The sequence below is a fragment of the Labrus bergylta genome, chromosome 21, assembly GCF_963930695.1.
Source record: "Labrus bergylta chromosome 21, fLabBer1.1, whole genome shotgun sequence".
Classification (NCBI taxonomy): domain Eukaryota; kingdom Metazoa; phylum Chordata; class Actinopteri; order Labriformes; family Labridae; genus Labrus; species Labrus bergylta.
Genome location: NC_089215.1, coordinates 20,307,923 through 20,322,065, shown reverse-complemented (window position 1 = coordinate 20,322,065; position 14,143 = coordinate 20,307,923). Strand labels below are relative to the sequence as shown.

Below are 14,143 nucleotides of genomic sequence, written 5' to 3'. Positions count from 1 at the left end.
GAGCACTTCCAATTTAACAAAATGCGGATATGATGAGCTATCCAAATCTAGCATCAATCAGTAGTAGGCTGTGTGACCTTTATGTGTGGAAGAGAGGTTTGTTTCACACGTGAAAACAAGACTTAATAAAGGGACCTGAGTTTGTCCATCACAAATTAAATGTTCTTTTTTTTTTTAAATGGGGGGAAAATGTGCTTCTATAATGCATGGGAAAAAATGACCCATTTCATCCGCTGTTGACGTTCAACCTTAGAACATATCGCACATATCGACACAGCTAAAGGCATTATTTAAGATCTGTAATAAGCTGATAGAAAACTTCTGCAGGGAGTTTCTGGTTTAGCCAAGACTCTTCCGGCCTATCACATGCCCCATTCTATAGGGCGGGGTGCATTCATAATTTAAATAGACTGGGGTCGAGCTGCACGGGCATTCAGCCTTTTCTCTCGAGCCTGAACTCGGAAAAAAAAGAGTCACCATGGTTGAGTGGACTGATCAGGAGCGCACCATCATCAGCGGAATCTTCGCCAGCCTGGATTATGATGACATCGGACCAAAATCGCTGAGCAGGTAACGGGACAGACCGCTCCTGAAACCCAACTGAGACGGATTTTTAAAAGTTAAATCAATATCATGAGGTATAAAATGTTTTATTTTTTGTTATTAACGCTGCAGGTGTCTGATTGTCTACCCATGGACTCAGAGGTATTTCGGCGCCTTCGGCAACCTCTACAACGCTGAGGCCATCAAGAGCAACCCGAACATTGCAGAACACGGCAAAACGGTGCTGCACGGTCTGGACCGGGCTCTGAAGAACATGGACAACATTAAGGCCACCTATGCAGATCTGAGCGTGCTGCACTCCGAGAAGCTGCACGTCGACCCCGACAACTTCAAGGTAAAAAAAAAACTTCAGAACATTTCGTTTTCTTTATTGTAAACTCACAGACAAAAATAAAATAAAAAATGAAAAAAATGCTGAATTTACACATAGGCAAAGAAGATTATAAGAAAAAACCCCCACAGAATATAAGATAGTTTATTCCAGGCCCATTTGTTGCAGCAATAATATATTTTAACATGCAATTTTCCTCGATTATAAATAAATCCATATACACGCAGAAATTAAATAAGGTAACCTACATGTGCAAAGTATTTACGTCTTTCTCTTTTTATTTTGTCAAAGCTGCTGAGCGACTGCCTGACCATCGTCATCGCCGCCAAAATGGGCAGCGCCTTCACAGCAGAGACGCAGGCTGCCTTCCAGAAGTTCCTGGCCGTTGTGGTGTCCGCTCTGGGAAGGCAGTACCACTAGATCACTCACAACAGAACCCCAGAACGTAGGCCTGAGGCGTTTTCTGTTTCCCCTTCTAAACAAAGAAATAAAAACACACTGAAGCAAAGTTTTGCTTTTACGCGCCCTTATTGTGTTGTCCGTGATGCGTGCGTAATTACGCACGACGCTCTATTACAACGTGGTTAGGGTTTGATTTAGGCAGGAGAAGAAACATTTCTGGCCTTGTGGAGCCGATGATTTCTACTTAAGGTTAAGGCGATACAAGTACAATCAACCCTTCTGGAAACATTTGAACATTTTATCCTAAACGATCATAATAATAACAACGATGACCAAGAATATCCCTGCATTCAATTTCAAGTGTAGGATTTTGGTGCAGTCAGCTGAGGACAAAATTGTTATCAGGGGCTTGCCGTCTTGTTTTCTGCGTGAGGCTCATGCGCACTGTGACTTTCTCTGACCGCAGTTCAGAGAAGATAAGCACCCAAACCCTAAAAATGCCTCACTTTGAAAGAAGAAACGTAAACCACATTGGACAGTTACAAACATAAATATCGCGACCTATTTTCAACCACAAGAACACAAAGTCAACAGTCCAACATGTTCAAAAACCCATGGCACAAGAGAAGCATAATAATCCCTCAATACAAATGATTCATTTAAAATTACGGGATTTTTTTTTTATACTTGCTGCAGTTTTTAAAGTAGCCATTTGTTTTATTATATAACACGTGAAAGACTAAAATCCACACAATTCAAACAAGGAAAATGAAAATCATTCACATTTATATGTTAACATTTTTGCACATATTCAGCTCAACACCCAAAAACAACATTGAGGGGGTGCTACTTGTTGAATCCAGCAGGGGGCGCTAGTCGTTTGTGCCATGAAAGCGTTTCTTTTTTAAAGCGACACAAACAGACTGATAGATTATACACAACTGCAAAACCAACAGAGACAACACAAACCAGTGGTTACCATGGTAGCGATCATAGCAGAAATTTATCAAATATTGAAAATAACATAAAATAAATATGAATCCAATCCCAGTCATCCTAATACACACATACCTTCCTCATTTTACTAAATAGCCCTGGAACAAAGCTGGATTATAACTCTTTTGAAAGCATGTTTCTTATAAAGACCTCTTGGCTTATACTCTGAATACATATTTAAATTATCCTAAATGTATTAATAAACTATGAAAACTTTAGTCCTGTTCATATAGAGGTTAATATTAACAGCTGATTTGCACTATTATTATCTCTCTATCAGATCTGGCTTCTCACAAAGTGTAAACAAACCTACTCATTGTCTAAACACCCCTTACCTTGCTCTAGCAATCGGGCCTTGAAATAAATAAATCGTTTTTTCCACAGAATCCTATTTTTTAGGATTGAAAACGTTACTATTTAATTCACATTACTTGGGAAGAGCCATTACTTTGACCTTCCCCAGCAATCTACAGTGACGATAACTGCCGAAAACCCTGCTCTTTCATGCAATGAGATCAACTCAGTCTGTGCGTCATCATGTCATCAATAAGTCCTCTATTCAAACCGAAGTTAGTCACGGAGTGCCACAAGGTCCAGTGCTAGAACATATTATTTTTTGCCGTACACTATCTCCGAGTACGATGATAAGAAAACACTTCAACACTCATTCTTGTTAATAAAAGCAGATAACACAATTATGTTCACTAAATGTAAAACATGCTCAGGATGTAAAGAGTTGGATGACAATCAGGCTCATCTAGAATCCAGGCCTACATTCCTCATGTTTTCAAGAGTAATATGGGAGGTAGAGTCTTCAAATATTAGACCCCCCTTTATTTGAAATCCTTTTCCATTTCTGGCCCATGAGCCTCGGTGCGAATAGACTGTAAATGCAAGCCAAAACTTTTGGGTAGTCTGAATGTGTAGTCCATCTTTAAACCAAACGAGCCCACTTATTTGAATCGCAATTAAGAGATATCGCAAACAGATCGGACTCTCCCGCCAACACTGTGTACACCTTACACAGTTTACGTTGGAAACAACCAGTGTCTACAGTTTAGATAAACTACGCCGCGACTCACCTCCCCGCCGGACTGTGCTGGTTGCATTTGGCAGGACCAAGAAAGTAGCCGCACTCCATATTTCACCGGATTTCTAGTCTCTATCAAATCCAAATAATGGATTCTATGGCCGCAGAAGCTTCCGGCTCCCCCCAAAAACACCACACTCCCCTGGCTCGGGCCTTGAGTCATCGCTGAGCCAAAAGGCTACGATCCATCCACGAGGAGGACTAGGATTGGTTCAGGCTTGGCGCAATGCTGAAGGTGTTCTGTTCCACACCTGCTCCATCGGAATCCACGATTGTCATCCGGGGTAAGAAGAAGCATGGTCTGAACGCTCCAGCAGGCTGCTACTCATCCATCTGGTCCTCTTCCCACATCTGGGTCCATCCGGCATGAAAACAAGTTCGAGATCCTTCGGGAAGCTGAAGCAACACCTGTCCATTGACAAGGTCAACCACTATCAAACCGCCTTTTGGTCTGGGGGGGCCCCCACATTCTTCATCTCAGGAAACATCATTTAAAAAGTACAATAACACAACAGAAAATCTCAAAGATCTGATCGTTGTCTGTTAGGTCTATCTATCACTCCCTCTTTGTCTCTCACTTAAACTCCCTCATGCACTCTAAAACTTGCACTGTTAAATGTGAGATCCGTTTCAAGTAATACTTTCATCTTAAACATTTCTACTCACAAATTGGATTGCATTCTTCTAACTGAGACTTGGCTCATTGAGACTTCACTCGAATCAACAAGACGGAAAGATATTTTTTAACCTTAAATCTGTGCATGTTGGCAATTACCTGAGTTTTGAATATTTAGGTCTTGTTCTCTGTGTTCCCTGCTGCACTTATTCTTACATTTTATCATCCTCCAAAAAAATGATATGGTTTTCTGGGAAGAATTTTGGTAAGTTGCGATCTAAAATGTAACTGGTTTTGACAGCATTATTATTTCTGGAGATTTCAACATTCATTTTGACAACAGCGACAACTGCAGACACCAAAACAATTTCTCCCGTCTACTTGCATCATTTGATTTCCAAACAACATGTCAAAGGGTCCACCCACATCAAAGGTCATACACTCGGACTTGACATTATTATAACTATAGGCTAATATTCTAGATGTTGCAATATCTGATCATTATTGTATTTTCTTTGATGTAAACAGAGTCATTAACAAAAGCTAGATCAATGCTAATACAGTTAATGTATTTATTGTTGGGTTCCCATCCTGCCATCCTGTGATGCAATGATGAATAACTTCTCTGGCACCCTATCTTAAATCTTTGATTCATATCACCAGGTGAAAATAGTTTAAGCCCACTGTCATTCTGTCAAATCTCTGCACTTTTAGTTTCAACTACCCATTCCACACAGAAGTCCTCTACTGTACCAGCCTACAAATTCAAATATTTCATCTGCACAAAGCGTGTTAATCAAAGTGTTTTGTTACAACCAGTTTTGGGCAGGACATCAACATATCTTTCTTAGGGCACACTCACACCAGACTGTCTGCTTTCAGGAAAAGGTTTCAAAATGTCCTTTTCTAAAGGCTTATAATAAGGACTTGTTTAGGCCGGCCTTGGACAAGCTCCTAGAAGTGCTTCTGTAAGATTTTTTTTGAAATAATGTAATACTTCTTTTAACTACCTTCAGCATGTCAACCTATCATAACTGGCATTCAAATGTGATGTGATGCACCTTTCCTCCTGGCGTCATTGCCACAGTTGATTTCAGCACCACAGACAGTTCAGATTTCACTTCAGTACAACGGACAGCTCAACACTGACATCACAGGTCCATGTTACTGAAAACAAGGAGCACCCATTTTTCTTTTGACTTTGGAGTTATGTATTCTTCTTTTACAAAAGTTTTTCTACATTTTGGCCTAGTCGGTTTCATGTATTCCTCTTCAGCAGTTCTTCTTACTTGTGTGGTAATACGAGACTTACTGCCACCATCTGGACTGAAGCGCGACGCTGTTTGTTGCCAGAAGAAAATATGACCCAGACTTACTGAGCTATGTCTTTTCAAATGTGTTATGACTAACTTACTTTTATATAATGTACTTATTTCTTTTTTTATTTTGAAAAGTGCAAAGAAATAATATCATATCCCTTGATTAGCTTTAGATCATTGTTGTCACTGCTGCACCAGATGTCATTGTCATGGGGTTGAAGATGTCACATTCACATTTTCAGCACGTTTTCTTATAAGCTGAGTTCCAAAACTATTTGACATAGGAAACAGAAGTTAAACAAGCTCCCCTTTAGTAGGTATGGTTAAAAAAGAAATACAGTGCGTCTTCAAGGTAACATTAAAGACAAATAGAGGCATGTCCAAACTGGTTTGACTTGGTTGGCCCAGTTAGATAAGAGACTTGTGTAAGGGCTGCATGGAGAATAACATCTGTCTAACATTAAAGCACAAAACGGATGTTTTTAGATCTTTTTGTACACAACATAGGGGCTACACATAGTAAATCTTCAAAGCTTAATTCTCTAAAGATTCATTTTTTTTAAATTTTGAGGCGGTACCTGGGGTGGCCAATCAGATTTCAAGTGGGCCTTTGCCTCCCCTGGTACTCCTCTGGACAAGTCCTTGACTCCCTGCTGCTGGCATATCACTTATTATACTGATACAATTTTGCTTTATATCTGTTTTTTGAGTGTCAGGAAAAAACAAGTTAATCCATGTTATTTAAGAGTGCCATTGTCACTTTTCCACTGCTGACCAATAACTTATAGTCTTGATGAATAAATAAACAAATAAATATAATTTCCCTATGATGGAAAAACTATCCCGTGAGGGTGATGCTCATTCGCTGAAAAAGTGTACAAAAGAAAACAATGGCTGACTTGAATTATTCTTTTGACCTGTTATATGCTTAGAAATGTTCAGGTGTTCACTAATATTGTTAAATGAGATCAAACAACAATGAAAAAACAACAAACAAACAAACAAACAAATAAAGGTTTGGTTCTGCAACACTTCACACAACAACCCGACAACAAGGGGACAGGAGACGTGTTCATTGTACACTTTTATTCCTACAAAACATTGCACTGTAACATCCACACACAGAGATACTTCATATCTTAGAGCTTTATAAATAGTTTCCATACACCTGGGTCTCATCTGTATTTCTCAGTGAGCACGGCTGCGAAGGCTGACAGGTACTTGTCCATCGCTGCGTGTGCAACGTGTGTGAAGTCATCGCCCAGGTGAACGGCCAGAGCGACGAGCACACAGTGTGAGAAGAGCTGAGGAGAAGGAGAGAGGTTTGTTACTGGATGAATGCTGTGCTAAACTGTCTAGTTCAAAGTGTACCATTCCAGCTCAAAGTAAACATAATGTAAATGTAACAACCTGAGGCAGAATGAAAGTGATTTTGGCCTGTGCAAATGTCTGTTTTTAGTTGCTATCGGGTAATAAGAATCTGAGTTATACTCTAAGCAACAGTGACCCAGACACCCAGAGGTCATTTCTAGTTTCTGAAACCTAAGAATATGTCCATGTGTACAAAAAATGTCTGGAAGCCCTCACACTCTGCCAGCCAAACTCAAAACTAAAGAAGATCAAATATGTAAGTTCAACAGATTTAACAGCTTAAAACCAATAATCTCCCCTGACATTTTAATTTAATTAAATGTAGGGGAGCCCAGTAAAAGACGAGGATGCACCTTTATAAACTGCTCGTTAGGAGAAAAAAAAAGGAAAATTATGACATTTCAAAAATATGTGCAAAATAGAACTCTTTTTTTGCATGCAAGGAACCAAACAATTGTCTTCAACAATTGTCTTCTGTGCAAAAATAATATAATGATATTAACACAGTAACACCAGGTGGCACATGTAAAACCATTCAACACACTTTAAACAGAGCGGATACTTTACATTATAACAACAGACACAATGGAGCTACAGCTCAAAGCTTTAATAGGTTTGCTGTGCACTGAAAATAAAATTTAACATTTTATACATCCCACAGTAGTTTATGTTCCCAAAAGTATGCCATTGCGTTATTTCTCCATAGGTGGTAAATATGTTTCTGTTTCATAAGGTGTTTTCGAACCGAAGAGTTCTGCAGACTTTTTGAAGAGAAACTTTCCACTAATGGAGTTTCCTGAGAACTACACGTCATGAAAACTTTTTTTCTGTCTACATTCGCACCCCCATGGTACCTTTTCTGAAACAGGAACTGAAAAGGTTCCTCTAAACAGGGTTCTAGGAACTAAAATACTTAAGAGTTCCTGTGGTGCAGAATCACAAAAAAAGGGGAGGGGGGGGTTCTAACAGTTCCTAAAACTATGAAAAAGGTTGTGTGGTCCAAAAATGCCTAAAGATAGTAGGTGGTTTTGGACCACATAGTTTTTGAAGAGACAGAAAGGGTCTCTGAAACAGGAGCTCAAAAGGTTCCTCTAAACGGGGTTCAAGGAACTAAAATAGTTCATAGTTCCTCGCCATGCAGAATGAATAAAAAGGGGGGAGGGTTCCAACAGTTCCTAGCACTATGAAAAAGTCCATGGGGTCCAAAAAGCATGTGTGACACATGTTAGTTTGAAAGCTACAAACAGTTGATGACTTCAATGACTGAGGTGGTGTCATTGGCAAACCACTGACAACACAGTGAGGTGGGATTTTTATATTTGCAAGTACAGTGAATACTTCTGGACAGAATGCATTTTTTAAAGTTTTTATCCCTGTGCAAGAGAGATCAGAAGCCAAAAATGGTGTTTAAAAATGCCTAGCCTTTCAGCGTCATGGTGATTAAGAAAAAAATACTGATAAAGTCAAAGTTTGAAGACTAAGCAATTGTATAAAGAAAAGTAGCATCAGCAAAAGTAACGGATCAGGAGATCAGTTTGCGCTAAAGGCACCTTGAAGTTGTGGGGGTCGATCCGGAGCAAGTAGGCGTGCAGGGTCTGCAGAGGAGCCAGGGTGACGGTCAGCTGGCTGATGTCTTTGGCTCCCTCAGCGATGGCCAGGACGATTTTCTTGCCATGAGAGAGCAGGTGAGCCGAGCGAGGGCTGATGTCCAGATGGGAGAAGTAGACCTTAGAACCCGGGAAGGTGGTAAACATCCTGTACAAGGAGGTGGGAATTAACATCATAATGTGGATTGGAACACACCTTAAACCTTACTTTTAAACTTTGTCATCAACTCATAGATTAAGTGTTCCTTTAGGGATTGTGAAAATACATTTATACAATGCACCCCCCCAACAGAAAATAAATACAACAACATTTAGGAAACTCATAGCAGGAACATGGAGATGGAGATTTGGGCTTGTTAGGCTGCTTCTTGACAATGTCATCATCATCATCATCATGTTGCAAATGCTCATTCTCATGTAGGATTTAAATAGTTTAGTCGTTTATTGATAGTCCTCAAGTCTACAAGTCACACATTAAACATGTGACAGATGATTCTTTCAAACACAAAGAAGGTTTGTAAGTAATTTTTGAGTGTGAACATACTGTACCTATGAAGCGCATCTGACCCAATATCTTCAGCCACAGGAGTCAGTCTGGCCCATATTTCTGCAAGCAGGGTTTTCTCTGTCGCTGAGAGCATCGCAGTCTCTCAGAAAAATGACTGCGGCTCTGTATCCAGACAGTGAGATGATTTTACACGTGAGTTAAGTAAAGTAAATTTACGCTCATGAAAGGTTTTAGTCGACCATTTTACATCCGAATTGAACGGAAACGCAGATTTGACGAGGTGAAAGTGTCTTTGTGATGAACACGAGGTGTTACTGGCAAAGTGTTGATTTCTTCTTCGTTGTTATCGGACAGCAGACAGTGCAGGGCGGGGGCTCCGCACCACCAGCGCTGCGCTATCTGCTGCGTGTCTGACGTGCGTCACAGCCGGCATCCCTCCTGCGTCACTAACGTGCTGACCCCCCCCAAAAGTGGTGTGGGTCTCCAATGCTGCACCTTGTGGTGCCACAATTTGGAGAATGAATACAGGTTATTGTCCTTTATCTGCTCTTACTTTAAAACATTTTAAATAATAATTGTATATTGAACAATTAATTTTTTCCATCTGACTTTAAGCACTTCCATCTTTAGCCTACTTGCTTTTCTTTTCTTTGACTGTGGGAGAAAACGATTCAGTTTGAGTCAGAAGTTTTCCTGCAGCTTGGAGTTTTTTTTCCAGATAAAGTTTATCAGCTGCTGCTATCTGGAGCCCAATAAGCTTTTGTTCAAGACTCAATCAATCAATCAATCAATCAATCAATCAATCAATCAATCAATCAATCAATCAATCAATCAATCAATCAATCAATCGATCAATCAATCCACCACAAATGTTAGCTGAAGATACTTTACCAAAGAGCAGGTAGAAGTCTGTACTCTGTTATATTATTTCCAAAGTGTAACAGTGGGCGTGAGGCCAGTCGGTCTAAAGTTAGTGGACCACAGAGAGGACTTAACATTTGCTGTGAGAGTCTTTTATTTCATGATTTTTCATTTAAAAAAATGTAAGTAAAAAAAACAACAACAACAAACCCCCTGGGTGACTGCAGCATTAAGAACATTCAAGTCTTCACAGGAGGCCTCACTTTGAAAGCTGGGCCTCAAAAGCAGTTCAACTCCAAGCAGCCTTCAAGCCTCTGTCACTAAAGTTTTTTAGGGCTGCCTTTACAAACAAAGGATGTTGTAAAAATGTAAAAATAGATTTGTTGGTAAAGGTTTGAAAAAAACTAGGGGGCTTACACAACAGACCTCCTGTTCACTTAAGGACAAAAATCTAATTCAAGGTTACATAATTTAGCAATGAACAACAAGAAGAAAAAAAAGTTTATTAACAACAATGATATAAGCAGAAACACGGATCAATCTCATGGATTTTATTAATCGCATAGAAAACACTTTACATATTAAAATGAAACAAATATTGGAAAATGTACAATTAAAAAAAGGTATTATTGCATCAAATGTAATTCCTTTCTAAATGTTCTGGGAATGCTAATTGCCTAGCACCCCATGTATAGAGGCTCAGTCCTCAAAAAGGGCGGCCTGGGTTCAAGTCTGACCTGTGGCTCCTTTTTCTGCATATGTCATCCCCCCCTCTCTCTAATGTCCTACTATATCAACTGTCCTATCTAAATAAAGGCAAAAGCCCCAAAATAAATCAAATGTCCTAAGGATAAAGGGCTGTCATTAACTGTACTTCCACATCCCATACCTTATCATATCACCTGGAATATCAATAGATAGATAGATAGATAGATATTTTATTGATCCCGAGGGAAATTCAAAGCATTCAGTAGCAGGTTACAAAGACGTACATGACATGAAACATTTGTTACAAATTAAACCACAAAACCGAAATTGTGAAATTTAAACAAGAACCTTTAAACAGTTGAGAAAAGAATCTGTAATTAGACCTGAATATCAAAAAATAAATGTTGACCTTCTGAAGCTGTGTTGTTTATATATGTACAGCAATGTTTAAATTATCAAAAAACAGACATTAAATATGTCTGTATCAAAGACTAACAAATATAATAGCATACTACACTACACCAATCATCCAGTCAGACATCATATATGACCTTAAAGGAGCGTTGCATGTGCCAGTGAGATTATCACATAGGACCCTCCCATCAAGGCTCTTCAGAAATGATGATGACCTTATATGACCCACCCTCCACCCTTATTTGTGCCAGTCACACAAGCAGTTTGTGTATTAAACCCCCTGTAAGGTCTTAAGAGACTAATGATGGTAGTTTTTTTAAAAGCACTGATAATTATGTTTTTTACTACTACTCTACTCTAAAAAATACTTTATACATTCAGGTTAATTTTATTTGAAGCATTGATAGACGTTTCCCTGTCAGCTGTTACTCAGTGGTATGGTAAGGGCTGACTCAGCACATCTGTGTGTGTGTGTGTGTGTGTGTGTGTGTGTGTGTGTGTGTGTGTGTGTGTGTGTGTGTGTGTGTGTGTGCGTGTGTGCGTGTGTGTGTGTGTGTGTGTGTGTGTGTGTGTGTGTGTGTTGGGGGGGGCACAGATCTTGTTTAAAAAAAATGCACAGTCATCCTCTTTGCTTGAATGTGGTCATCGCTAACAGGGCTTGGTGTAAGTAGGGTGATAGTGTGGAACAGGATCATTAGTCAGTTCATCAAAAATGTCACCGCTCTCTACAAATCACTTATTGAGCGCTTTTCAAGTCAAGTAAAGTACTGTGCCATTGTAACTTTTGCACTAAAATATTCACAGATGGCTATTTCTTCAGAAACAGTTTGGGATTCATCACACCCATGAGTAATGAATCTGATTTTACCAAACTCCTACATGCTCACATTAATACCTTCATGTAAGCAAAACGCTGCTCTTTTTTAAACAGATATACTATAGGACTATTTGGCCTTTATTGGATGGATTAGGACAGATAAAGAGTGCTAACTAAAACCAAGACCAGGATTTGAACCTACAAAAAGTCCTACAGAGATCAGAGATTGTGTTCATGGGGCACCTGCACTACCAACTGAGCTAAAGCAGCACTCAAAAACACAGCTCTGCTAAACCAACTGGATTTAAATGAAGTGATTCAAATTTAAATTAAAACCAAATCAAAATGTAAATTAAAATGTTATCTTAAGTTACAGTTTGAAGATGATGAAATGTCTTTCTTGAGGACACACAATCTTTTTTCGTCTTTGATCAAGACAACTGCACGAAGGTTTAGGGTCACTGATTTAAGAGTAGTTGGGGCATCAAACAAACAACATGTCCACAAGTATTTATTTGGCTATACAACAGGTCTTGTGATGAGTTAAAGATACTTTTAGATTCTTTTTATTCAACCATAATGCTAAATACAACATGCTCCAGGTGAGGCTTGAACTCACAACCTCGGCATCACTCTGCAGGTTACTGTCTTATAAGTACCGCGCGCTGACCGATTGCGCCACTGGAGCCTGTGTACATTGTCCACACTTATCGTTGCCAAGATTGAATTTGGGTGGTGCAATGATGGGCGTTACCACAATCAGAAAAGATAAAGATGAAAATTGTCTACTCCTTACAGCAGGGGCGTGTCCAGACCTTTTTTTTTTGACTGGGGTGGCCAACTAGGGCACTGACTGATGAAGGATTAGCAGGAAGTTTGTGAGCATACAACATGAATGAAGTTATTTCCCTGGCTATAACTTCCCCCTGGCTATCTCCACTTATCAAATCTCATTTTAAGTTACCAAAAAGACAACGCATGAATCTTAACTCTTGAAGGACTCAAAAATAAATAAAAAATGTCACAACTTAAAGTGTAAAAAAAGTTATTTGCATGCAAAATACAAAGTGTGCAAAGCATTTATTTAAAATGCAAAGAACTAACTTAAGACAATGTGCTATGTTGTAATGTAAAGAAAACTACAAGCATCCATTCCAACACAGCACGAATGGTTGTTGTCAGATTTCAAGGCGGTTCCATGCTCCCTTTTGCCCCCTCTTTGGCCACGCCCCTGCCTTACAGAAAAAGAACAAAACAGGACATTAAGGTCCTTTTTTTTTTAGCTCATTGTCTTCAGCAGTAGTCTGGTAAATTCTCTCTGCTCTCATCAGTGTGATGATCTGTAAGGGGGCCAGATGCCTTCACTGCTACTGTAGTTAAAGGCACTGGGTTATCTGTGTGTTTGTGTTGAATTGCTGAGGACCTTTAAGTGTTGGAGTGGTGTGCTGCCCCCTTGTGGAAAGATTGTAGAAAAGTACTGAAGCTCTCAAGTGTTCTTGGTTCAAACTGAAACATTTTTATTTGGTAGGCCTCTTACTGTTTTCTTACATTCACAGAAGTGCAATAGAATACATGAGATGATCATAAATATATACTTTTGCACCTTAATCTTCCACACTATCTCTTCACACGTTTCATGAAGAGTCTTATTGCAACATCTAATCCTTTGTCACCTTTCCGTTAAATTAAATTCTGTTTTTTGTTTGCTCATCAGGGGCCGTGATAGAGAGTGGAACCTGTTGATTTTAGTTAACCAAGTGATGAGTTGTTTTCATAAAGAGACCACTTATTCTCTGAACAGGAAGAAGGAACTGATGACAGCAGCCAGTAGCATTTCAGTCCTATTAGGGTTTTTTTGTTTTTTTGTTTTTTAAATTAACCAAATTACTTATTTTCTTACATCACTTCACTCTGGCTAACTCCAGGGTGACTGCTGCAGAACAAATCTCGGCCCATAGCCCCAGCAAAACACGAGTAGCTGCATTTTCAACCTTCCTTGTGGAGTCACAGAGCTGCAATCCAAACCTCCACATACACACTCGTCTAAAAAACTGTAGCAGTCTACTCCACATGCACATTTTGGAAGACAGCTGCATATGTCAGGTGAAGGTTCTGGCCGGTGCTTTGAGGGAAAAATCTGCAGGTAACTGGTCGTGGATGCAGGCAGCTCAGTAACTGCTTGTATGTGTCAGAGAATAGAGTTAGGGGCATGGGAAACAACTTAATGAATGACTTCTTGTCTGAATTCTTACTTAGCTCCACCCCACTGGGTCAGCATGTACTCCTTATAAAACAGTGATCTGCAGAATGATGCAGGTTTCCAGGCCTTTATGGTCAAGACAGGGAATCTTCACTGTGTAAACAGCTATTTTCACATGTTACCTCAGAACTGTGTGGGTGTGGACTGGTTCTAAAGTTCTAGATGGGTGAACAGCTTCATATTCATATTTTTTTATAATTGTGATGAACTCTGTGAAACTCCCAGCATATTCACACCAAAGTTAAGATGAAATCAGATATAACTACCAAGCTGGAAAAG

The 14,143-nt window shown here is 39.5% G+C and overlaps 2 protein-coding genes and 1 non-coding gene across 3 annotated transcripts; 1 reads left to right on the top strand and 2 right to left on the bottom strand.

Moving 5' to 3' along the window:
- The first annotated feature begins 412 nt into the window (after positions 1 to 412).
- On the top strand, positions 413 to 1,403 carry LOC109990442 (hemoglobin subunit beta). The gene is made up of 3 exons (XM_020642589.3): positions 413 to 570; positions 676 to 898; positions 1,187 to 1,403. The coding sequence occupies exons 1-3, from the start codon at positions 479 to 481 to the stop codon at positions 1,313 to 1,315; spliced, it is 444 nt and encodes a 147-aa protein (XP_020498245.1). The 5' UTR covers positions 413 to 478; the 3' UTR covers positions 1,316 to 1,403.
- A 4,986-nt stretch (positions 1,404 to 6,389) lies between these two features.
- On the bottom strand, positions 6,390 to 9,178 carry hbae4 (hemoglobin alpha embryonic-4). The gene is made up of 3 exons (XM_020642587.2): positions 8,846 to 9,178; positions 8,240 to 8,444; positions 6,390 to 6,622 (listed from the first exon to the last, which is right to left on the bottom strand). The coding sequence occupies exons 1-3, from the start codon at positions 8,935 to 8,937 to the stop codon at positions 6,494 to 6,496; spliced, it is 426 nt and encodes a 141-aa protein (XP_020498243.1). The 5' UTR covers positions 8,938 to 9,178; the 3' UTR covers positions 6,390 to 6,493.
- A 3,020-nt stretch (positions 9,179 to 12,198) lies between these two features.
- trnai-uau (transfer RNA isoleucine (anticodon UAU)) lies at positions 12,199 to 12,292 on the bottom strand. The gene is made up of 2 exons: positions 12,255 to 12,292; positions 12,199 to 12,234 (listed from the first exon to the last, which is right to left on the bottom strand). It is a non-coding gene; the product is annotated as a tRNA-Ile (tRNA).
- Positions 12,293 to 14,143: the final 1,851 nt, after the last annotated feature.

Bases quoted from the DNA above. Each gene is read 5' to 3' on its own strand.
- hbae4 (XM_020642587.2), bottom strand. From the start codon at position 8,937: ATGCTCTCAGCGACAGAGAAAACCCTGCTTGCAGAAATATGGGCCAGA. The intron at 8,445-8,845 runs GTACAGTATGTT...CTCCTTGTACAG, and splicing joins GGGTCAGATGCGCTTCATAG to GATGTTTACCACCTTCCCGG. The intron at 6,623-8,239 runs GTGCCTTTAGCG...CCTTCTCCTCAG, and splicing joins TCGACCCCCACAACTTCAAG to CTCTTCTCACACTGTGTGCT.
- LOC109990442 (XM_020642589.3), top strand. From the start codon at position 479: ATGGTTGAGTGGACTGATCAGGAGCGCACCATCATCAGCGGAATCTTC. The intron at 571-675 runs GTAACGGGACAG...TTAACGCTGCAG, and splicing joins GGACCAAAATCGCTGAGCAG to GTGTCTGATTGTCTACCCAT. The intron at 899-1,186 runs GTAAAAAAAAAA...ATTTTGTCAAAG, and splicing joins TCGACCCCGACAACTTCAAG to CTGCTGAGCGACTGCCTGAC.